The 23,968-nt window shown below is 43.1% G+C and overlaps 1 protein-coding gene across 1 annotated transcript; it reads right to left on the bottom strand.

The window, feature by feature from the left end:
* Positions 1-8,731: 8,731 nt before the first annotated feature.
* GCM1 (glial cells missing transcription factor 1) lies at positions 8,732-23,432 on the bottom strand. Its single transcript, XM_032410080.1, has 5 exons — positions 23,358-23,432; positions 13,346-13,598; positions 12,137-12,249; positions 10,978-11,106; positions 8,732-9,469 (listed from the first exon to the last, which is right to left on the bottom strand). Exons 1-5 carry the CDS (start codon positions 23,430-23,432, stop codon positions 8,732-8,734), a joined length of 1,308 nt encoding a protein of 435 aa, XP_032265971.1.
* Between the last annotated feature and the right edge of the window lie 536 nt (positions 23,433-23,968).

The raw sequence follows: 23,968 nt of genomic DNA, 5'->3' as shown, positions 1-23,968 counted from the left end.
TATTTTGAACGTCAGAATGAAAGTTTGGGCATTGGTTCTGGTTTTAAAATGCATCCATCCTTTTTTCCTCAATCACCATATGCCGTTATTATCTTCCATCTCCCCCAACTTTCCCCTCACCCCACTTTTGAATGGTCTTCCTCTTGCACTCATCCCATGAGCTTAGAAGGACCCACTTGGCCACCAAGTCTTGTGGCCAAGTATTGTCTTACTGATAGGGGCTGGTTGACAAAAGAAAAGCAATGGCTCTTAAGGTACCATTTGAAGGCAAAGCCACGTACCAGGCTGGCAACACCCAAACTGACTGCCCTCACTCCCATTCACTCACTCACCTGGCCAGGGATATTGCCTCACCTGCGTCTCTGAGCTCACGCCTCTCCAGGTACCCAGTTCCTGATTACATCTTATCTATGAATGAACAGGAAAGCACTCCCCAAATGGAGGGCCACTTCGTACCTTCAGAACCAGCTAACAGATCAGCAGTAGGCAGGTGCAGAGCAGAAGCACAGCTGTTAGCACTCATGTCATAAACACGAAGATTACTCATCATATATGATGAACAGAAGCCAATCAAAAGCACTTGTGATGAACTTCTATTAAGTTCGTGTAGTACTTCTTTTTTTTTTTAAAGATTTTATTTATTTATTTGGGTGAGAGGGAGAAGCAGACTCCCCACTGAGCAGACAGTTCAATCCCAGGACCCTGAGATCATGACCCTCAACCAACTGAGTCACCCTGGCGACACTCATGTAGTGATTTTTTGTTATTCTTCATTTTTCAATCAAGATGACATTTGTACATGGAAAATACATATATATTAAACATAACATATATATTATATACATATTATATTTAACATATATATTATATACATATATATACACATACACATATATATGTATGTATATAATAGTACAAGCAAAGAATTTATAAGAAAAGTCCTGCCCCTCCTCCAAGTTTCCCTAAGAGGCAACTACTTTAAATCAGGTTTCGGTTTTTCTAAGGTCACCCTCAGAATTCTAAAACCTACTTTTATCCAGTCTGGCGATCTATGGATTCCCCAGAATGACTTTAGCTCAGGGGCATGGCCACTCCTCTCCCTTCCTCTTCATGATCGGTCATATGTTGTTGTAGGATTATTCTTCAATGCTTCTAGGAAATATCTTGGAAGCTTGAAATAACATGTTAAACCACCATGTATTTATTATTGCATCAATGTTAGTTAGCATCTGGTGACTCCCTTCCACACAAGGATATAAGGGACCCTACCCAAATTCTCTACTTTTTCCCCCTTCACCATCTGTCAACTACACCTTTACCTTTGCAAAAGTTATGTCCTGTGCTGTAACTTTTATGAGGCCTTCCGTATTTTGTCTGTCATTAATTTTAAAAGCTGGAACTCAAGGACTACTACTTACGGTACTGGGTCTATGTAAAGAGCTCATTGCAGGATCACTCAGCAGGTAGGGTTATCTTTCCTTATCTGTGGGAATCTTTCCTTATCCTTAAGTTACTAGCATCAAGATCAAATAATGCCAGTTTTTACTTTAGATGTTGGCCCCCCAAAAGGCAAGCATGAGAGGGTTTTTTCCTGGGGAACAAGGACCCTAGTAAAAGCGTTAGTACTTCCTAGAACACTTAATTGAATTTCTTTTGAGACAAGTCTTAATTTAATGCTTATTTTTACTTTTTATTCCCTAGGATACATGTTTGGATGAATGCCTGCTGGGAGAGGGCCTGACTGGTAGCAGCTGATCTGTAGAAAGACCTTCAAGTGTTGGCCCTGTTTTTGGAGCCACTGCCCTTCCCATTCCTACTCTTCAGCTTGGTGACAACAAACAAGCCCACAGCCTTTCCGGAGCCCCACCTCTATGCCACCAACACACCTCCTCACTACAGGTCTATATACCCTCCATCTACTTCCCACCTCTCAGAAATGTGTTGACCTTTCTTGTGGACTTATGATCTCCCTTAAATTCTCTTGGCTTAGGAGTTCATTCTTTTTGTGCACTTCATTATTGACATTGAGGAAGATCTCAAGAAGAGGTGGCAAAGGCATAAATTTGGTCTGCCACCCTGAACTAGATGATAAATGAGTTTGTCTTTATACAAAACAAAGGCAGGAGAACTAGTTCCTACGCTGGACACTTTGTTCTTACATGTTTATCCAAGTCAGCATAATAGTCTTGATCGCTGATTTTGATTAGCCTTTGACATTTCTTTACATTTGAGCCATTCTAAATCATTTCCAGGAGCTTGGCATTAAGCCAGGTGATAGGAGGTTTACTGATTACATATATGAAGCATGACAATATTAAAAGTAAAATTTGTGCTATAGTAACCGTTAATATCTATGTTTCCACTTTACTTGCCTTTTATATTTTTCTATTTGTATTTTCTCTTGACCTTGATAGTTTTGGATTCCTTTGATCAAGTATTACGTCTTGTAACTTTCTCTAGGTCCAAGTATGGTTCTTGTAATCAGACAATGCTCAGTAAACATAATTGACGCAATTTTGCCTAGCACCACAACCAGGGCAAATACACCGGTAGGTGCTCACTGAGAAATTGTTGAACACAACACCCAACTAAAAGAAGTTTCAAAAAGAGAATGAGAAAAAGAAAATTATTATTCTTTTTTTTTTTAAACTAGGCTCCATGCCCAATGTGGGGCTTAAATTTACAACCTAAGATCAGGAGTCACACGCTCTATGGACTAAGCCAGCAGGTGGTCCCCAAATTATTATCTTTTTAAATACAAGAAAATGCCCCAGAATAGAACTCAATAAGTGCCTGCTACAACAAATAAAAAATAAAAAGATGCACATCAAAGCTCATTCTCATGAAATCTCAGATAATCAGAAAAAACAAAAAATATCTTAAAAGTTTCTAAAAAGAAAAAGTAGGCCTCATTCAAAGGGCCAGAAATCAAAACATCCCACTGTTCTCAATAGCAACATTGAAAGCTAGAAGACGGTGGAGGAATAACTTCAAATTTCTGAGTGAAAATCACTTCCAACCTAGACTTCTACTCTCAGATAAAGCCTCAGTCAAATATGCAAATAGAATTAAGACATTTTCAAGTGTACAAGAGTTCAAAAGTTATCTCCAATCTGTCTTTTCATAGGAAACTAGTGGAGTGTGTGCTCCACCAAATGAGGAACTATACCAAGAATGAGAAAGATGTGGAGTCCCACAGAAAGGAGAAGAAAGAGGGTCCAAAGATGATGGTGAAGAGAAACAATATGACAGCAGAGCACCAGGGTTACTGTGCAATCTGTCCACAGCTGAGGAGAGATGGCAGGTTCTAGGAGGATTGTCTTTAAGAAAACTATGAGTTACGGGGCCCCTGGGTGGCTCAGTCGGTTAAGCGTCTGCCTTTGGCTCAGGTCATGATCCCAGGGTCCTGGGATCGAGCCCCACATTGGGCTCCCTGTTCAGGGGGGAGTCTGCTTCTCTCTCTCCCTCTGCCTGCCACTCCCCCTGCTTGTGCTCTCTCTCTCTCAAATAAATAAAAACAAAAAAAAAAAAAAAAGGAAAAGAAAACTGTGAGTTACTATAAAGGACTTGCATAGCTTGGACAGCGGTTAAGGATAAACTATCGTTAGTAATATAGCAAACTAAGTGATGTGATGAGACAATTATTAACTCCAGAATAAACAATCTGTTGTCTAAAAAGGGTAATGTAAGTATAGTACACCAAATGGTCTACCTGTAACATAGTCATAAAAGCAGAAATTCTGAATATTCATTTAACCAAAGATCATAATTACATTTGATTCAACAAATGGTGCTGGAACAATTTCATATCCATGTGCGAAAGAAAATGAAGCTCAACGCTTACCTCATGCCATATAACTAGAAACAGAACACTGACCTAAATGTAAGAGTTGAAAAATAAAATTTCTAGAAAACACAGGAGAAAATTTTTGTGATCTCGGATCAGAAAAGACACAATAGCTGGGAAAAAAATGCATAAAACGTATATCCGATTATAGACTTTTATCCAAAAGATTTAAGAAAAAATCTGTAGAACATATATCTGGTAAGAGACTTGTAACCAGAATATATAATTCTTACAACGTTTTTTTGGGAAATCAACCCCATAAAAAGTGGACAAAAGTTTCGAATAGGGGCGCCTGGGTGGCTCAATCGGTCAAGCATCTGCCTTAGGCTCAAGTCATGATCCCAGGGTCATGGGATCAAGCCCTGCATCAGGACCCAGCAGGGCCTGATTCTCCCTCTCCTGCTCCCCCTGCTTATGTGTGTGTGCTCTCTCTTTATCAAATAAATAAATAAAATCTTAAAAATAAAAAGTTTCGAATAGACACTTCACCAAAAATACATAAATGGCAAACAAGCACACAAAAAGAAGTTCAACATCATTAGTCATTAGGGGAAATGCAAATTAAGACCACACGGAGGGGCGCCTGGGTGGCGCAGTCAGTTAAGTGGCCAACGCTTGGTTATGCTTGGTTTCGGCTGGGGTCCTGGTCTCTGGGTCATGAGTCGAGACCCGGAGCCCCGTGTCAGGCTCCACATTCAGCAGAGTCTGCTTAGAGTTTCTCCCTCATTCTCCCTCTACCCCACCTCCCTCTCTCTAAAATAAATAAATTGGGGCGCCTGGGTGGCTCAGTGGGTTAAGCAACTGCCTTCAGCTCAGGTCATGATCCCGCGGTCCTGGGATCGAGCCCCGCATCAGGCTCCCTGCTCAGGGGGGAACCTGTTTCTCCCTCTCCCTCTGCCTGCCGCTCCCCCTGCTCCCCTGCACGCGCTCTCTCTCGCTCTGTCATATAAATAAATAAAATCTTTGAAAAATCAATAAATCTTTTTTTTTTTAAGACCACACTGAAATAGCACTACATACCTACTAGAAAGGCTAAAATTTAAAAGATTGGGTCAAGAAGCAACTGGAACTCTTGTACGTTACTGGTAAGAATACAAAATAGGGCGCCTGGGTGGCTCAGTCGTTAAGCGTCTGCCTTCGGCTCAGGTCATGATCCCAGGGTCCTGGGATCGAGCCCCGCATTGGGATCCCTGATCTGCGGGGACCCTGCTTCTCCCTCTCCTCCCCACTTGTGCTCTTTCACTATCTCTGTCTCTCTCTCTCTCAAATAAATAAATAAAATCTAAAAAGAAAATTAAAAAAAAGCAACAGCAAAAAAAACAAAATAATATAGCCATTTTGTAAAACCAGTTTGGCAGTTTCAGCTAAAGTTAAACATGCACACAAGACAAAACAATACCATATATATTTGCAAGGTACCAAGAGAAGAGATCTTAATCCTTCTCATCACAAGAAAAAATGCTTGTAATTATGTGCGGTGATGGGTGTTGACTAACCTTATTGTGGTGATCGTTTCAAAATATACACAAATATCAAATCATTATGTTGGATGGATAGCTAAAGCTAATACAATGTTATAGGGCAATTTTATCTCAAAAAGAAGTTGAACACACACACTAATCTACCCCATCCCTGCTCTCAGAGGTGGAACAGGAAGAATGATAAGAATTATCCCTTTGAAAAACAAGGAAAAAATCACAATATTCAAATTAACGTGCATTTTAAGTCTACTGTATAGTTTTTATTTGGTGATTATGCTCTGAAGAAAAGAATTTCTCTTCTCTGCAAAGCAATAAAAACATGCTGGATAAACTTTTATTTGGGAAATAGTAAGAGATATTCATGTCTGTTCAGATATTTGCACAAGTGACCTTTAAACTTAGTTCAAACTCTCGGATCAGTGGTTGTATAGACACAAGGACCACGCAGATGAGGGGATGCAAAATCCTGGAAATCTCAGAGTAGAGCTGAATTTCATGACACACTACTTTCCAGAATTTTGAGCCAAAATTTTTAGCAAGCAGAGACCGCTTGTTTTAGAGCATGGGAAAAGGCATTTTGGGTGAAAAAAAATTTAGGGGCACGTGGCTGGCTCAGTTGGTAGAGCATACAGCTCTTGATCTCAGGGTTGTGAGTTTGAGCCCCACGTTGGATGTAGAGATTACTTAAATAAATAAACTTGAAAAAATAATTTAATGCAACAGTGAAAATAACAAAATACAACTACACACAACAATCTGATCGATTCTTATGGACACAGTGTTGAGCAGACTATATGATGCTAGGTGATGGCTAGATTGATGTGTGCTTGTGACAATTTATTGAGCTGTAGACTATGATTTGTGCCTTCTGTATGTAAATTATATTTTAATACTTTTTTACAGTATCCTATATGATTCTATTTGTTAAGTTTCCCCCAAAAGGCAAAACCAAACTATTGCTTAGTAGTACATGCAAAGGTAAGTAAAAATATAAAAAGCCAGTCTATTACCTTTGAATGCAGGAAAGGGTTTAAGATCAGGAGTGGGTGACATTAGGGGCTCCTATCCGGGGACCTTGATTTACTGAACTGCCAGGAAGTTCTATTTCTTGGCCTGAAAGGTGCTTGCTTAAGCCTTTGCTTTAGAACTCTGCCAAACTGAACATTTAAGTTTTATGCACTTAGAAAAAAAATTAAGTAGATTCAACCCAATCTAAAAGTCTATCAATAGGGACTATTTAAATTAATTATAATACAGTCATGGAATGTATTCTGTACCATCAAAAATGAGGCAACTAGGGGTGCCTGGGTGGCTCAGTTGGTTAAGCATCTGCCTTTGGCTCAAGTCACCATCTCCAGATCCTGGGATTGAGCCCTTCGTTGGGCTCCCTACTCAGCGGGGAGTCTGCTTCTGCTTCTCCCTCTGCTCACCCCCCTACTTGTGCTCTTTCTCTCAAATAAATAAAATCTGTAAAACAAAAATGAGGCAACTATATGCTTATAAGATCCTACATGCTTAAAAGGACCTGATGCCCAGATTGTGTCCTAAAATGACAAAAGCCACGCTATAAATGAATCTGGTATGATTACACACACACACACACACACAGAATACCTCTACCTCTAGAAGAATAGACAAGAAATGAGTCAATATTGCCTTGAGGAGACCGGGAACCAAATTTTGTATTATGTGCATTTGTTATCCTTCAAATAGAAAGGAAAATAATTAATTTTGGAAAATATTTGTTTATTGCACAGTTCTTTCCAGATTTTATGTCTAGGCTCACCTTTCATTCTCAAGTACTTTAGCAAAGAACTGGCATTCAAATATGGCTGGCCAATCACGGCCATGTTAACTACACAAGGACTTTTCTGAGCTAATTTTTCTCAAGCACCTATTAGGAACTTGCACTGAGTTAGGCACTATAAAAACAAAGGTAAATGGGACAAAATCTAAGCCTTCGTGGAAGGGGAAGGCAGTGAGGAAAAGGAAGAGTGAGAAGGAAGAAGAGCAGGACGCCATTTGGCACCATGGGGATTTTTCTTCCTGCAGCCATTTAGTCTTGGTCTTTGTCTTAGATGGAATCAGGTCACAGTCCTTGTCTTGACAAGTCTTAGAAATCAACCAGAAAACACATAGTGCACGAACGAATCCCACAGGTTTAATACTAGGCAATGCATTAAATACCTCAGTGGTAGAATCTTCATCTTTCTACACCTCTGAAGCTCTTTTACCCGTTATCCCTGTTGCTTCAGCTTCAGCTTCCCAGAAGGCAGAGGTGAGATCCTAGGTAGGTGGGCTTTTCACATCTCTGCTGTTTGATAGGATTCAAGGACAACGTAACAGACACTGCAGCGGAGGCGCTGAGAGCCCCAAGTAATGTGGGGGGAGAAGAAGCAGAGGACATTTCCTGCCACAGACCAGACAAGTTTCCATTCCTCACTAGGGATGGGAGGACTGGAATGGAGGAGGACCCAAATTACTTGTGTGAGGAAGTCTTGCCTTTTGCTTGTCGCCATGGTTCCGATTTACCCGTGGTTATGTTTTGAAAATTCCTTCCCAAAGAAATTCTTTCAGCCATTTCCTAAAGACAGTTTTTTTTTGAATGGTTGTAAAAAATCTGGGTCATCTTTTTTTTTCTTCCAGTTTTATTGATATAATTAACATATAACATTGTATAAGTTTAAGATGTACAACGTAATGACCTGATATATGTATATACTGCCAAATTTTTACCACAATAAGCTAATGTCCATTGTTTCACATAGTTACAAACTTTTTCCCTTGTCATAAGAACATTTAAGATCTACTCTCTCAGCACTTTCAAATATATAACACAATATTGTTAACCAGAGTCATCATGTTGTACATTACATCTCCAGAACTTAATTTATCTTAAAACTGGAAGTTTGTATCTTTTGACTGCCTTCACCAAATTCCCCCCCACCCCTCCCCACCTCCCACCTCTGGCAACCCCAATCTGATCGGTTTCTATGAGTTTGGGTTTTTTTAGATTCCACATGTGAGATCACATGGTATTTGTCTTTTTCTGTCTGACTTATTTCACGTATAATGCCCTCAAGGTGCATCCATGTTGTAGCAAAGGTTAAGATATCCTCGCTTTGTGAGACTGAGTGATAGTCCATTGTCTATGTGTGTGTGTATATATATATATGTGTGTGTGTGTGTGTATATATATATATATATACACACACACACACACACACACACACCATATTTTCTTTATCCATTCCTCTGTTGATGGACACTTAGGTAGTTTCCATTCTTTGGCTATTGTGAAAGCTGCTGCAGTTCCAATTTTCTAAGGAACCTCCATACTATTTTCCAGAGTGTCTGCACTAAATTCCATCTCTGCTAATAGTGTACAGGTTTTAGATTTGGATCATCTTAAAGGACAGAGGTTTAGAAGCATTTCATTGTTGTAGTGATCCAAACCCACGCCCCTCATTTCTTCGTCAAAATCCCACTTGCGGCTCTTGCCTGCCAATGAGTATTGATGGTGGGGATGGGAGGTGTAGGTAAGGAGAAAGGGGTCTTCCTGAGGTGAGTGGCATGTGGTAGAAGGGTAGCAGCTGTTAAAATCCACATGCATCTTCTCTTCATAAAGATCACCCCCTGGGTTTGGCCATAAGGGGCGACAGCTACTTTCGGCCGCAGGTGGCTCCACTGGAATCTGCTGGGGAAAGGGTTCTGCAGAGTTCTGGGAAGGGGAGAAGTCGTAAGGCCAGCTGGTCAGAGGGAAAGGATAACTGGGACAACAGTTGTCATTAAGAGAATGTCTCCCCAAAGCAGTGTTTTTATTCCATGTTTGCTGATCATCGTAGTCAGAGAAGACTCCAGAAACAGGATGAAGCAGGTCCCCACTATTATAGATCCAACTACTGGACAGTTTGCATTTCTCATAGAGCTTAGTGGGGCCCAAGGTGGAAGTGGGGTCTGCCAGATCAGCGGTTCCCCCCAAGCAATAGCTCTTGGAGAAGAATAAGCAATCATTCAATGACTTCTGCTGGGGAGTGTTAGCTATTAAATGTCCACTGTAACTACTGGGCAATTGAACGCCTTCCTGGAAAGACCAAGTTAAAGGTAAACTTCCCCAACTTTGGGTTTCACCTGGAAGAGACTAGAAAGGAAAGCGAAAAGCTCACATTAATAAGTTAAGCAAATTGACACAACTACCACAGGCACCCAGAGTTACTCTGTACAAATAAGCGCTCTGATCTTCCTCATTCCTTACATACTTGAAGCACAAATGCACAGCACGGTTTCACCACAAGCACTTAAAGCCTGAAAGAATCGAAGGTTGCGTCCATTTCCACTGTAAAGCCTACTAACCAGTAAGAGCTGAGTTACTCTTACTCCTTTGACTCTGAGCAGAGTGAGTGTGTTTAAAATGTTTCATCTTCAAACACAAATCTGATATGGTAACTGCCTTTGTAAGAGACTATTTAAGAAAAATCAAACTACAGCTTCAAAGATTTCTATTATACTCAGTATAACTCTCAGTGGATCTCTGTCTTGCTCGCTCACTCAGTCTCTCATACACACACACACGCACAAACACACACACACACATGCACAAACACACACACATCATTTTCTTTCTTGACTTTTCTATTTTTTAGCATTGTTTGCAGTCTGAGAGACTAGGGTTGTTGTTGTTTTTCTCCGAGCTCATGGGGATTTTGTTGAATCATAAATAGGACCTCTAGGATATGAAGTAGTAAATTTATTTCTATAAATAAAGGAAGCGTATTACTTTCCAGTTATTCACAGGGAAAGAAGCTGGTTGAGAATTAAGTGATCTGCTTGTTTATGTAACGAGGGTGGGGGTAGAGAGACTATGACCAGGTAGAGTGAGTGGGAGGAAATGCCCTTCAATTTGTCCCAGGGCTGTGAGAAGGGATGAGGAACCAGCCATTTGGTTTCAGGGGCTCACATGTCCCTATTAACAGACCCAAATGACATTTTTTTTCTACGTAAGACACATTTAGAACCTCTAGGGATAAACTGGCTCCATCTCTGTCCTCATGAAATGCGGAGCACTGAGCAGTAGTAAAATACAGGAATTAGCATCACTATTAAGCAGACAAACCCACAAACCTATGGTTTGATGCCCATAAAGCCATAAATTTCACATCACAGTTTGGCCTCTCCAACCCCCAACACTGCAGGTGTCCAATGTTTTCAGAAACTTCCTGGTTATTTCATCTTGGTAGAGTGTGCTTTATCTATTTAGGGGAAGAATGGAAATTTTGGAAAAAACATTTTAAAACACAAGGCTAATATTCTGCGGAGACCATTTTAGGTTCATTTCTGAACCAAAATATAAAGTGCCAAATAGAGGTTAAGTACTAATCCAAGTCTCTCCTTGTAATTGTAGTAGGGAAGATGTTTCTAAAATTATATGGAATTTAAGAGCATTTGAGAGCATGCTACAAAGATGGTAGAAATTAAGAGGAAAACCCCAGATTCCATTTCTTTTCTCTGGGGAATGCTGCCTTGTAGATGAGCCAGATGGGATGATTTTGACCTCCTTTGTCGGTGGGGAAGGGACCAGGGACGTTTATTGCCCCCACCACAGGGGTGGTGAGTCGCCATATGTTTTGAACACACAGGACGACAGGTTACCTTTGTCTCTGGGCTCTCCTTCAGCTTTAAGGGGACAGAGGCAGACGCCGTGTGTACTTTCTTCATTGTTCTTCTTGCCTCGGCTTCCAGTTTGGTTTCTGGTTTTGGATGATCGTGCTCTCCCTTTGACTTACAGGAGACAAGGAGGTAAAATAAATAGCAAGATTGTACCTCACAGTGTGCTAAGTTTTACCCTGTGCCCTGCCCTGGGTGTTGCTCTTGATGACTGGCACAAGACTGCATAAACCTCCTCAGCCCGTCATGTGCCTTCCTGCCTGTCTTTGTCCATGGTCCCCCTTGCCCACTTGGCGAAGTCATACAACCATAAGAAGTGACACGAAGTGCTTCCTACGGTATGTGGAGGAGGCTGCAACGAACACATGATCTCACCGACTCTTCGGCACCGCCATCAGTCATGCCACCATTATTACTGCCCCAGCTTCCAGAGTAGGAAAACGAAGCATGGGGAGACTCCACCAGCCCCGCAACCTCCCCCCCTGCCCCCCTTGAGTGAGTGGGGAGCCAGGATTCAAAGGATGCTGGAGCTAGCTGGCCAAGCTGAGAGCCAACTATAGGACATTCGGGAATTCTGGGAGCTGGTTGGTAGCTGGAGATGAGCCATGGCGGGAACTGTTGTTATCACAGATGCTGGCCCACCCTAGCAATCGGGACATTTTCTTTTCGGAGGGCTGGTTGACCAGCACGCCACTGATCCAGACCCAGGCAGTCTGCCATCAGAGGCCACGCTTTATCCCGTTCATACCACCGCCCCCTCAAGTACTTCTTCATATCCACGTCTCATGTAAAACTGGGGCTCAGGGGAGTCCAGTCACGTGCTGAGGTTTACAGAGCTGGTGAGAGGTCAGAGCCGGTATTCAGCCTCGGGTCTGCCGAAGCCAACCACATGCCGCAGCACTGCGCTAGCCTGAGTGTGATCAGATTCCTGACAGCTGCCTCCCCCAGGGAGCCCGTCCCCTCCTGGGGCTCCCGTGCTTGGCGCCTCCGCGGAGGCGCGGGTGCAGACATTTGCTTGCCCAGAGCGCACCTCAGGGTTGGTACGTTCCCCTGTCCATCTCCTGTATGAAACGTCCCCCTGTGCTCGGTACACACTTCCTGAATTAAAGAGAAGTGGCATCTCAGAACTCTAACCAAATCCAACCTGGAAGAATATGAAGCGTCCATCGTGCCTCCAGAAGTTGGTGACCGGGAAGCCCCCATGGCCTCGGCAAGGAATTAGCTTCAGAGGCCCGTCACAGTTGGGACAGCGTTTCCCTGTAAGAGAGCACAGGCAGGTGACCATGCCAACTGAGTCCTGGCAGTTTGCACCTGACTCCAGGATGTCAGAGAATGGACCTGGGCACAGCGCTATGGGCTCCCTTCCACTGGGCATTGCCTTTGACCCGAGGAGGCCTGGCCATCAACGCGTCCCAGACCAGTCTCACACAGGGGTGACAGGGGTAGACGAAGTGGTCTCCTACAGAGTGGGCGATTTCACAGGTCAAGGGAGAGCTCTCCTGAGCAGAAAATCCCTCCCTCCGTATTTACTGAGACTTGAAATTCTTTGTAGAGAAGAGGACAGAATTCTTTCACTTCACAATTAGAATTAAGGGTCAAGGAGCCAAGTCACAGGAGAGAAAACGCACAGCCCCTAAATTCTCATTAAGTTGTAAATGACCGAGACCAGAGCCTCTCCTGAGACCAAGTTTTCAAGACGCCTTACAAGGAAAGAACATGAAGTAACTTGAGGTCTGAAGTGAGCAAGGCACGGGGAATGCTGGATGCAGCTGTTTCACAATGCGATGAACGTGATAAAGAGAAACAAAATGAACATGATTATGGTATGGACCTAAATGGCGCGGAATGGAGTCTAATCTCAAACTTCGTCCCAATGCTCCCACTCCAGACCAAAGCATTCACTGAGCTCCTGGGGGGGGGGGGGCGGGGGCGTTCCCCAAGATGTCAAGTGGCAAGTGTGATCAACAACGTTCTCCTAAGGGCGCCTGGGTGGCTCAGTCGGTTAAGCGTCTGCCTTCGCTCAGGTCATGATCTCAGGGTCCTGGGATCGAGCCTCCCCGCTCGGCGGAGAGCCTGCTTCTCCTTCTCCCTCTGCCCGTGGCTCTGCCTACTTATGCTCTCTGTCAAATAAATAAATAAAATCTTTAAAAAAAAAAACAAAAAAACCCCAACGTTCTCCTAGACTTTATGTGGGTGCACTGAGGACCTAATGTGAGTCCCTAAGTGACGCATCTGCTTTTGAACAGAGGCCTTGAGTCAGGTGCCTTAACCCAAGGGAGCAGCTTTGTTGGCGGGTTCCCTGGGAGGAACCACAGGGCAGATACTGGGGGGTGAGGAGCCTGACCCTACTCACTCTGCTGCTTCTGCCGGGCTTTGTCACAGATGGCAGGTCGCAGGTAGATCTTCCGCCCCTCCTCGGCGGAGCAGTCTCGGCCGCACACCACCACGCCCAGACAGGACTTCTTGAGGATGCGTGAGTTGTGGTTGTTGGTGTTGCGCATGGCCCAGCTGCTCAAGTGCCGCTGCGCATTCCTGTCCTCTGAGCTGTAGATGTGCTTCTCATAGGAATCTGGCCATTCCTGGAACCAGTCGGTCTTTTTCACATTCTGATAGAAACACAAAGAATATCGCTATGATTTAAGCGAGAAAACACAACTGCGGGGCGCCTGGGCGGCTCAGTGGGTTAAGCGTCTGCCTTCGGCCCTTCGGCTCAGGTCACGATCGCAGGGTCCTGGCCTCAAGCCCCGCGTTGGGCTCCCTGCTCAGTGGGGAGCCTGCTTCTCCCTCTCCCTCTCCCCCCTCTCATGCTCTCTCGCTCTCTCTCTCAAATAAATAAATACTATCTTAAAAAATAAAAACAACACAACTGTTCACTGATGTGAAGCTTGCTTTGGCACCCGAGAGCTGTGGAGACCTTTGGCAAAGACCAACCAGGGTTTCATTCCAGCAGCGGGATCTGAGCGCTGAGCAAGAGGACTGCTGAGACTATGGGACATTTGCTCCCCGGACCAAGCTGAGTTGCCATTCAGTGCCCCCCTTCCCCTGAGTTCTACCCCACTGATGTTTCTCTAGCCCTTGGTGAGAAGACTTACTGACCATTTCTCACAAAGAATTTTTGAGGGTGAAGTAATATGATTGTGCTCTTACACAATCACAGTGGACAACACCGTGGCAGGGTAGTGAGATAATGTCTCATACCACACTGTAGTTACCCTAGTGGGAAGGCGAAGGGTTTATGCGGTCACCGGAGCTGAGCAGCGGGAAAACTGGAGAGCCCGGGTTTGGGAGGGTTCTGACAGCCACTTTCTCCCCTGGGGAGATCTTCTTCCTTTTTCTCTACTTCTGGATCCACGGGCCTCCAACAAGGCAGGGGGAAGGAAGAGTTTACTTTGGCTGGAAAGTTCTATGTTCTTGCCTAGCACTGGCACTATTCCCTGTGCGTGAACATCTAAGCTCTCCTTAAAAAGATCACCAGTACAATCAATCCTTTGTGGTTGGGCTTTCTGTGCTTCTGTTTCTTCATCTGTAGAATAGGGATAATGAGAACCAAGTGTGGTTCTGAGAATATGATAATATATAAAAAATACTTAGCACAGCACCTAGCATGGAATAAGCTCTCAATAAATGTTAGTCATTGATGTTGAGGCTCACGTTCCGTAGGCCCTTTGGTGTATAGACCCTGCATTTAACAGTTCCTGCTTCATTCTCAAGAACGACAATCGTTAAGCAGTCTCCATACTCAAACTTAGGTTGTGTCCATCCCCACAGCCTCTAGAGACCAGGCATCATAAAAGAACATTTTTCATCAAGAAGATTCTAGAAGGTCAGAGAGAAGATTCTAGAAGGTCCAGAAGGAGAGATCAGAGTGCCTTCCTTTTGATTCCCCAACAAGAAAGCCAGGCATAGAATATTGGGGGAGGGAGACAATTTAGAAGGAAAAGAGAAAACATCAATATGAGGATGGAAGGGCAGCATGGGGAAGTTGGTGTTTATTGAGTTAGATTTCAAGTTTAAAACGTGCCAAAGAACTTTGTAACATGAGACTCTGGGCAAGTGACTATCTCTGAAGCCTCATTTTGCTCTTCTCCAAAACGGACATAGTGATAAAATATTCTTCAAAAAAGTACCACGAAGAGCAGATGTGTTGTAAATTCTAAGTCTGATACAATGATAGTTGCCATTTGAATGGCATGTTGTGGGAACTGAGGTGGATCTGAGGAACCATAAGTGAGGGAGAGGTAGTGCTAGTTAACAGTTAAGAGCTGGGGTCTGCAACGTAGGGCCCATGGGTCAAATCCAGCCCACTGCCTTTTTTTTTTTTTTTGGTAAATAAAGTTTTATTAGAACACAGCCATGCTCATTCATTTAAGTGTTGTCTATGCATACTTTACACCCCTACAGCAGAGCCGAGTCATTGTAGCAGAGACTGGATGGCCCATAACACTGAAAATATTGACTATCTGGTAGTATTCATCTCAGGCAGCCCCCCTCCTGCTTCCCCCCCCCCGCCCCCCCCCCCCCCCCCGGCCTTCTCTTCTATTCTTTTCCTTCTGACCTAAGGCTCTAAACAATGCCCTCTTGTTTTCTGTGGTCACAGAAAGGCCATGGGAAGCATAATATTTTATCTTCTGAAAAAAGAAAAATGCAGGTTAAAACGCTAAAACGTGTACCTTTAACAATTTGGATTGTAAAAACCGCCTGGTGCATTTAAAGAACTCAAACACAAAGCACAGCTGGCCAGGGTAGCAGAGACAAGGGCAACAGACTCGAAGAAAAGCGGAGATTTTCATTTTCAAGGTGAGGGGGCCCAGCAGGTTGGTCAGTGCCATTAATCCCACGAACCAGGAGGAGGGGAAGGTGTATGTGAGTGTCTCAGATGTTCAGAGGAAGAAATTATCTCCACCGTCTTTTTTTCCCCCAGTTTTCTCTCAGTTTAATGTATTATTTTGATCTCCCTTTGAAGCTTCCTCTTTGACTTATGGATTATAGTTTCCATGTATTTGCAGATTTTCCTATTGCCTTTCACCATTAATTTCTAGTTTGGTTCCACTATAGTTGGAGAACACTGTATTTTCAATTATTTTAACATTGTTGAGGTTTGTTTTAGGGCTTACAGTATTTTCTTTTCTTTTTAAGAAATATTTTATTTATTTATTTTTTAAGTAGGCGCCACACCCAGTGTGGGGCTTGAACTCATAACCCTGAGATTAAGAGTCACATTCTCAATCTACTAAACCAGCCAGGTGCCCCAGGGCTTATAATATTTTCTACATTTGACTGTCTTTTTTCTTCTTCTTTAAGTTTGTTTTTTTTGTTTTGTTTTGTTTTGTTTTAGTAGCCTCTATACCAGTGTGGGGCTTGAACCCGAGATCCCCAGATCAAGAGTTGCATGCTCTTCTGACTGAGCCAGCCAGGTGTCCCTACATTTGACCATCTTTTAAGCTTTTTTTTTTTCTCCCCCAGCAGCCTCTTCACTGGCAGGCTACATTTCCAGTCCCATCAGTAATAATTTTGACAAACTATTAACTTGAGAAAATTCCTAGAAGTAAATGTGTTCTTATCAAGCTCTTCTCTATGCCCAATCTTTTGAGATTTGGATGCTTCGTGGAATCTTCGACAACGTTTGACATTGAAAGTAAGACAAAACCCAGATTCCCATAATGCAAAGGAACCCAGGTGTTGAATGATAGTGATTTCTGAAAACCTTGTAAATTCAAGGCACCAGAGAGGTAACATTTAAAAAGGAAGAATAATCATTTCTTAATCTTGTTTAGCAGATCTCCATAAAATATTTTCTTCTTTTCTGATCTTGTGTTTATTTTAATTTCTAACTTTTCATGAGTAACTTTGTTTTTCCTCTCAGTTAAGAAGTTTATAATTTAAAGGGAATATTCTTCAGGTTTCCAACAGGTAAATCTAACGAATTTATATTTTATAATCTCATGGGTAACATCACTGGGGTTTTAATTAACATTTCTATGATTTCTGTAATTTTTTTACTAAGAGACCTAATCCTCTAACTCACTCAAAATCTTTGCAACTCCATGGAATCCCAGAGCACCCAACCTTCCTTATTCTGCTTTACTTAACTACTTAAAGTTCTAATAGGGTCCCTTAAAAATTAAATATATATTATTACATAAAACTAATAAAATGAAAATTTTAAAATAAGGTATCAAAAACACCTACATTACCATGTTATTATATTAAAATTGATTTCACGTAGAATACAATCCACTCTCATATAAAGCAATTATCTGCAGGTTTTCTTTAATGCTAGGAATAGCTTAATTCTTTATAAATAAATGTTTCCAAATAAAACAGGGAGAGCAAACAGATACACCTTTAAGCAAATCAGATAGAGGGAGAAAATGAGATGTTACTTATGGAACACAGAAAAAACAATTCAACCAGCATTTTGGTATCTATACACATTTTCAGGAACTTATTTCTTCTGGGCCAACTAGAAACAAACTCCAAGTGTTATCAAAGGAAGAAATTCAACTCAACAAAATGCTTTTGAGTTAACTCAAGAGTGACACCTTAGGCTAACACTGCAATTTCTTACCTTTGTTAAAGGGTCAAAATTCAAAACAAAAATGTCCTTATTTGCTCAGACAACACTAAGGTGGGCCAGGGTACTCCAGTTTTCCAAACTCTCCATCGCTTGCCTCTCTCTACTCTTCTTCCTTCCCTTTTCCACTCTACCCAGCTAAGCAAGGGACCTTCCGGCAGGCACCCAGAAGAGAGTTTCTCCTACCACAGATGCAGTAATGTCCCCACCCCATCACACCAGGAGCACGGAGTGGCAGAATAATTCTGGCTCCAGTAGTGGGGATTCAATGACCAAGGGAGCCCAATATAGGTGGAGCTGTCCCAGGAAGTTCAAATGACCTTGAGATCAAGGGGAATGCCGCCAAGGAGGACAAAATCATAGATGTACCTGTCAGACCAACAACAATGTGACCTGATCATGCAGGCAGATAATAATTGCAAGAAATCCAGAATCTGGTTTACCTGTTAGCTCTTTAGCACCAAGACACATCTACTTACTCCTTCTGGCTCATTGTGATTTACATTTACCCACATGAACTCACTGACAGAGCTCAAAGATTCACCTTCACTTATAACTTTGAGGCCAAGTCAACCTTGCTGGCTAAAATCATGGTTCAGGAATTAACTAATTGGAGACATGGCTTCTTTGTGGTTGACTCAGCAGGTTTTAGGTTGACCTGTATTTATGTTTAGCCTGTGTATATTTTTTTTTATCTTTTCTCTATGAAAGAATGTACTTAAACCTTGGAATTTTGGGAGTTAATGTCTTGGTGTGGCTTTGGCCATGGATTTTTTTTTTTTTTAGGTAAGCTCTATGCCCAACATGGGGCTTGAATTTATAACCCTGAGATCAAGAGTTGCATGTTCTACTGACTGAGCCAGCCAGGCACCCCTGGCCACAGGTTTAATCTGAAAACTACTCATGCTTAGGAACAAAATGATTCAGGGTTTGTCTGCTGTGGTGCTTTTGGAACACTCTGTACTTGTACTCAGAGAAACTGGCTGGTGTTAGGAACAGAGCAGGTGCTCTTAGTGCCCTGCTGAAGTGGGTACTACTTAGGAAGAAAAAGGAGTGATTCTCTCCCCAATTTTCCAACAAGAAAAAGAAAAAAAGCACTTTCTTAGGTATTCAAGGCTGTCAAGAGTTACAGTATTAATGAAGATTGTGACCCTTTCCAGGAACTTGTAATAAACATTTTTAATGTAGGGAAGACTAAACCAACACCAGACATTTGCTGCTTGGGCCAAGCAAACCCTAAAGCAATTATATTTGCATCTTTAAGATGAAAATGTAATTTAAGGGGAATAAAAAGGGAAAGCAAACTGGTGTACGTTGGCCTGGAATAGAGATTTTTATCAGTGGTTGTTTTGAGTAAGTTGAGTGCCTGCGGATCAGGGCCGGCTCCCTGGGGGCTGGATTACGGGGAAAGGGTGTCAAAATAACCACACGTTAGAGGAGGGACCAGAAACAAGTGAAAGGAGGATTTATAGAGATATAACATGCAGCTGAAAGGAGGAGGAAGCCCACATGAAACAAATAGAGGGGAGGGATGGCTTAGTCAGGGCAAGTGGACTCTGAGCCCCAGATCCAATGACGACGCTGTCCCGCCCCAAAAGCCTAATGGCTGCCAGCTTCCTAGAAAATAACTAAATCCTCTTGGGATACCCTGCCTCCAAAGCACCTTTCCAGCCAGTTGCCTCTCCCATCTCCCTGCTGTCCCTGCTGAATGCCTGTGCACAAGCTCCGTCAAACGTAGAGGCTGAACAGCCTTTGGACTCTGGTGCCCTGCTCTGCTTTGAGGGTCTTGTTTGCTCCCTTTCCCTGCCCTAATCCTTTTACATTTTACAAGGCACTGCTCCGAGAAAGCCCTTTGCCAGAAGCTCTGCCTTGCTTCCCATGTCCAAGGCACACTGAATTACATACTTCCTCTTGCAAGGACCTCCAGCATTTTTCTGCATGACACAGGTTCTCCGTGCAGGCATGGACCTTGCTCCATTTGCCCAGAAGATCATGAGCCCTTCCATTGAAGTCATCATAGCTTAATGGTCCCTGTATCCCCAGAGCTTGCTGTATGTAGCGTCTGGCAAATTCTAGTCACTCAGAAATGTTTGGTGTCCTTTTTTTTTTTTAAATTTAATTTATTTATTTGAGAGAGAGAGAGCACACAAGCAGGGGAGGGGCAGAGGGAGAGGGAGAGAGAGAATCCCAAGCATGTTCTGTGCTCAGCGTGGGACTCGACCTCCCAACCCTGAGGTCATGACCTGGGCTGAAATCAAGAGTCAGACGCTTAACCGACTGAGCCGCCCAGGCGCCCCATGAAATGCTTGATGTCTTAATGAGGATATCAGCATTCACTGTTGCCAAAAATTAGCCCATAAATCGTGACATGTCTGAGATGTATAAGGGGCTATGGAATTTTAGGGAATGGGACATGCAATCAGCATTCAGGGGCCCCTCTTGAAACTTGAAGCATGTGAGTGGATTAGCAGGAAAGAAATGGGTCTACAAGTTGCCAGAATTTGCCTACACATTGTGGAAGTAGTCATCCTGGCAAAAACACAGAATTATGAAAAACAAACTCTAAATTCCTTGTGTGACATTTACAACAATAACAAGCAACTGCATTTGATCCTTTAAACCACATTTTTTTTGGTGCCCAAGCAGGTAGTCTGAGGAACATTAATCGCCTGAGGGCCTCCAAAGAGAGAGCTCCAGGGTCAGAAACAAGTCAGAGCCGCAGTGCCTGACAAGCCTCCTCTTGGGAGCACCGCCAACACACACACGGATGGAAGTGTCCGAGGCTGCAGCGGAGAACTCTGTTTAACTTTGTTGAACCTAGTGTTTCTGTTTTTCTTTCTCTACGGTACCGACAAAAAGACCGCGTCACTTGTACTCTGCAGAACATACTTTGGGAAACACTGTTCTAAGCAGCTTGCATAAGGAATCACTATTTTCCTTTTACCGAGGAGGTAACGGAGACTTAAAATCCTTTTGTTTAGAGCCAAACAGATTCTAAGCAGTGGAGCCACCCGCTAATGAATTCCACATTGATCCACTGCTGTTAATATATGCCAGGTACTGTGTTAGCACGGGGCGGACAGTTCCAGAAGGCAGGCTGCCTTCCTAATCTCAGGTCACAGAATCCTAGGCCGGTGAGTGCAACCACCTCATCTCCTGAAGAGGAAAGGGAGTCTCAGTAAAGGTAAACAACTCCCTAAGGCTTTACAGTTTAAAAAGAGGCAGAACTGGAATTCCAAGCCAGGGTTTTGTCCCCATACAGTGCAATCTCTCGGCCTCGTAATACTCACAACCAGATATACTCCCAAAATACACAACCTAATTAGCTTGGAAATCTTTTCAAGACCCTTTTATTTTTCACCTCAACTGCTTCTTGATATGATTCCAGAGCCAGCATAAACCCAGATCAGGATGGTGATGTCTCTGCTTAGAAAATATTAAAGGGATACGGCACCTTTTTTTTTTTGAGAGACAGTGAGAGAAGAGTACACATGAGCGGGGGCAGGGAGGGGGGGCGCAGACAGAGGATCTTAAGCAGGCTCCACACCCAGCGCAGTCCGACGTGGGGCTCGATGTGGGGCTCGATCTCACAACCCTGAGATCACGACCCCAGCCAAAACCAAGAATCAGAGGCCTAAATGACTGAGCCACCCAGGTGCCCCAAGGGACACTGCACTTCTAATCATTTCCCTGGCCTATTTACAAGGGCACTTGAGTTATTTCCATGAGCAATTAAACTTTTTGATTAACTATAAATGATACATTTTCAAAATTGCATTGTGTATTTTTGTTGTAAATTTCTGAGTTTAATGTCTTGGGTAGCTGTGAATGCTTTTGTTTTTGGAAATTCACATTGGAAAATGAACTTTTATGAGCCCTGAGTTTTCCTCCAGAGAAGTGGTGCTTCCTTTCTTTTGCCTACAGATCTGATGAATGATATGGATCCTCTGTCCCAGAAAAAAATGCATGTTCGTACACGGTGTTACCCACCATTTCAGAAGGTTCTCAAACCCCATTAAAACTCCTGCTCTAGGATGCGAAACTGCGAATCTTCCTTGTACTTGTTTATTTCTACTCTTGCTGTTTAGGTTATCCAGCAGCTCTTTGTGAGCTACAATCATGAAATTAGGAATAGGCAGCAATATAGGCCCCTGAGCCAGGTAGAACTAAAATGTACCTTAAAGTTTCCCCTAAAATAGCTACAACAATCATAAACCAATTAACAGCAACCATAAAGGGGCACCTGGGGATCCTGGGATAGAGCCCTGCATGGGTCTCCCTGCTCAGCAGGGAGCCTGTTTCTCTCTCTCCCTCTGCCCCTCCCTACTGCTCGTGCTCTCTCTCTCAAATGAATAAAATCTAAAAAAAAAAAAGAGCAACCATAAGGACAAATCCCTACAATAGACATTTATATGATTCAGTTCTGGTTTATTTAACCACCTTCACTGAGTGGAAAGCAGGGTACGCTTTGTGTCTTCCAGCTCTTCCAAGATCTACTGAGAGGTAACGTAGGCAGGAATTTAAGAGAAACAAAAGAAGATCTTCGGGGTGCCTGGGTGGCTCAGTCGTTAAGCGTCTGCCTTCGGCTCAGGTCGTGATCCCAGGGTCCTGGGATTGAGCCCCACGTCCGGTTCCCTGCTCCACAGAGAGCCTGCTTCTCCCTCTCCCTTTGCCTCTCCCCCTGCTTGTGCTCTTTCTCGCTATCTCTGTCACTATCTGTCTCTCTCTATCAAATAAAAATCTTTGAAAAAAAAAGAAAGAAAATCTTCACTAGAGTGCAATTTGGAATGATCCAGAAGTCTTCATTAGAATGAAATCTGGAGTGGTTATAAATCAAGACTGTGGAAATCTCATTTCTTCTGCCCTGCCTTGGAAAATCCAAATTTCTTGTTCCCCAGAATCAGGCAGACTAGCTTGACCTTTTCATTACATGGTACTGGTGATCTCCAGTCAGCCTTCCCAACACCCTCTCCAACAACTTCCAATGAAAACACATCCTTTGAATGCCAGAAAGGGAGCCAGGGGAGGTCAGTTTTAAACAACTACTATTTTCCACCAAATTAAGAGTTAAAAAGTCAAATGCCAAAAAAGAAGGTAAAGAAAATATGAAATGCATTACTTACAAAAGTTCTAGAAGAGCTGCTCTATCCCATAAGAGCTCTATCATTTGCACATTCCAGTTACAGATTTAATTTAAAACCATTATTATACTGGGGCACCTGGGTGGCTCAGTTGTTTAAGCGACTGCCTTTGGCTCAGGCCATGCATGATCCTGGAGTCCCAGGATCGAGTCCTGCATCGGGCTCCCTGCTTCTCCCTCTGACCACCCCCACCATGCTCTCTCTCTCTCATTCTCTCTCTCTCAGATAAATAAATAAAATCTTCAAAAAATAAAACCATTACTATATAGCAAATAAGACTGTATGGGAATTTGTGCACTGTGCAGAGTCAATCTATTGGCAAATACCTTATCATGGACTTTATTCTACCAGCTAGCTAGGGTGGGTACAACAGAAGCCAAGTCAAATTTTGAAAGAGAAGGGAAGTAGCATTTCCTTTGTTTCAGTCTGTAACTGTTGTGGGGCGGAGGGTGTGGTGTCTGATAGGTAAAAACCTGCTCAAATTCTAGGTCATGGCATCTCCTCTTAAAATTCCTCAGTTGGATGCCCAGCTGAAGCTCTGCAGGAGAGGAATTTACCCAGCTTGGACCTTCACCAATTTCCTTCCAGATTTTAGCAAGTTAAGGCTTCACAGTCAAATGCTGAAGGCAGATTCTTATGTAAGTGCGTACCTGTGGCAGTTTCATATCATTAATATCCCAGCTTAACATCTCCTTGTCCTCGGAATCAAAGTCTTCAGGCTCCATGACAGTCAGGTCACCCATAGGTTTCTGCCTGTCCAATCTCCCGCAGAAGTGGTGGAGAATTTTCCTTTCAAAGGCGTTTCCTACCGTTGGATCAATCCACTCTTGAGTCAAGCAGCTTAGACCTGGAGACTGTTTTCTGACACTAAAAAATAAGTGATAGTAATACTGACAGTTAAAGAGATAAAAATCAGTACTTGCCTGCCAGAAAAACCTGTTTCATTGACATTTTTGCAAGCACCAACAGACAAAATAAAAACACAAGGTATAAGTCATTAGTGATCTTGTGGCAATAAAGCTTGACCACGGGGAATCAGAAGCACCATGATCCTTGGGTTGGGGCTGCCTTTCTCCCTTCTAGGCCCAGGCTGGGAAAGCCGGAGTAGGGACCATGGTCGCCTGCAGCCAATGGTTAGAACATTGTCCTCCATATACCTTGGGGCAAGAGGGAGAGCTAGCTTGGAGTTGTTTGCATGGATATACCTTTGTACATTAGCTAATATGTGGTTCAAGTTACAAGTGGGAAACATCACAACCAA

The sequence above is a fragment of the Phoca vitulina genome, unplaced genomic scaffold (genome assembly GCF_004348235.1).
Source record: "Phoca vitulina isolate PV1807 unplaced genomic scaffold, GSC_HSeal_1.0 scaffold11, whole genome shotgun sequence".
Lineage (NCBI taxonomy): Eukaryota > Metazoa > Chordata > Mammalia > Carnivora > Phocidae > Phoca > Phoca vitulina.
This window is presented reverse-complemented; position numbering and strand designations above follow the sequence as displayed.

What these genes read in the sequence shown, in the direction of transcription:
- GCM1 (XM_032410080.1), bottom strand. Translation starts at nt 23,432, where the DNA reads ATGGAGCCTGAAGACTTTGATTCCGAGGACAAGGAGATGTTAAGCTGG. An exon ending in ATGATATGAAACTGCCACAG is followed by an intron (nt 13,599 to 23,357) that starts GTACGCACTTAC and finishes TGTTTCTATCAG; the next exon opens with AATGTGAAAAAGACCGACTG. An exon ending in AGCCCGGCAGAAGCAGCAGA is followed by an intron (nt 12,250 to 13,345) that starts GTGAGTAGGGTC and finishes GCTCTCTTACAG; the next exon opens with GGAAACGCTGTCCCAACTGT.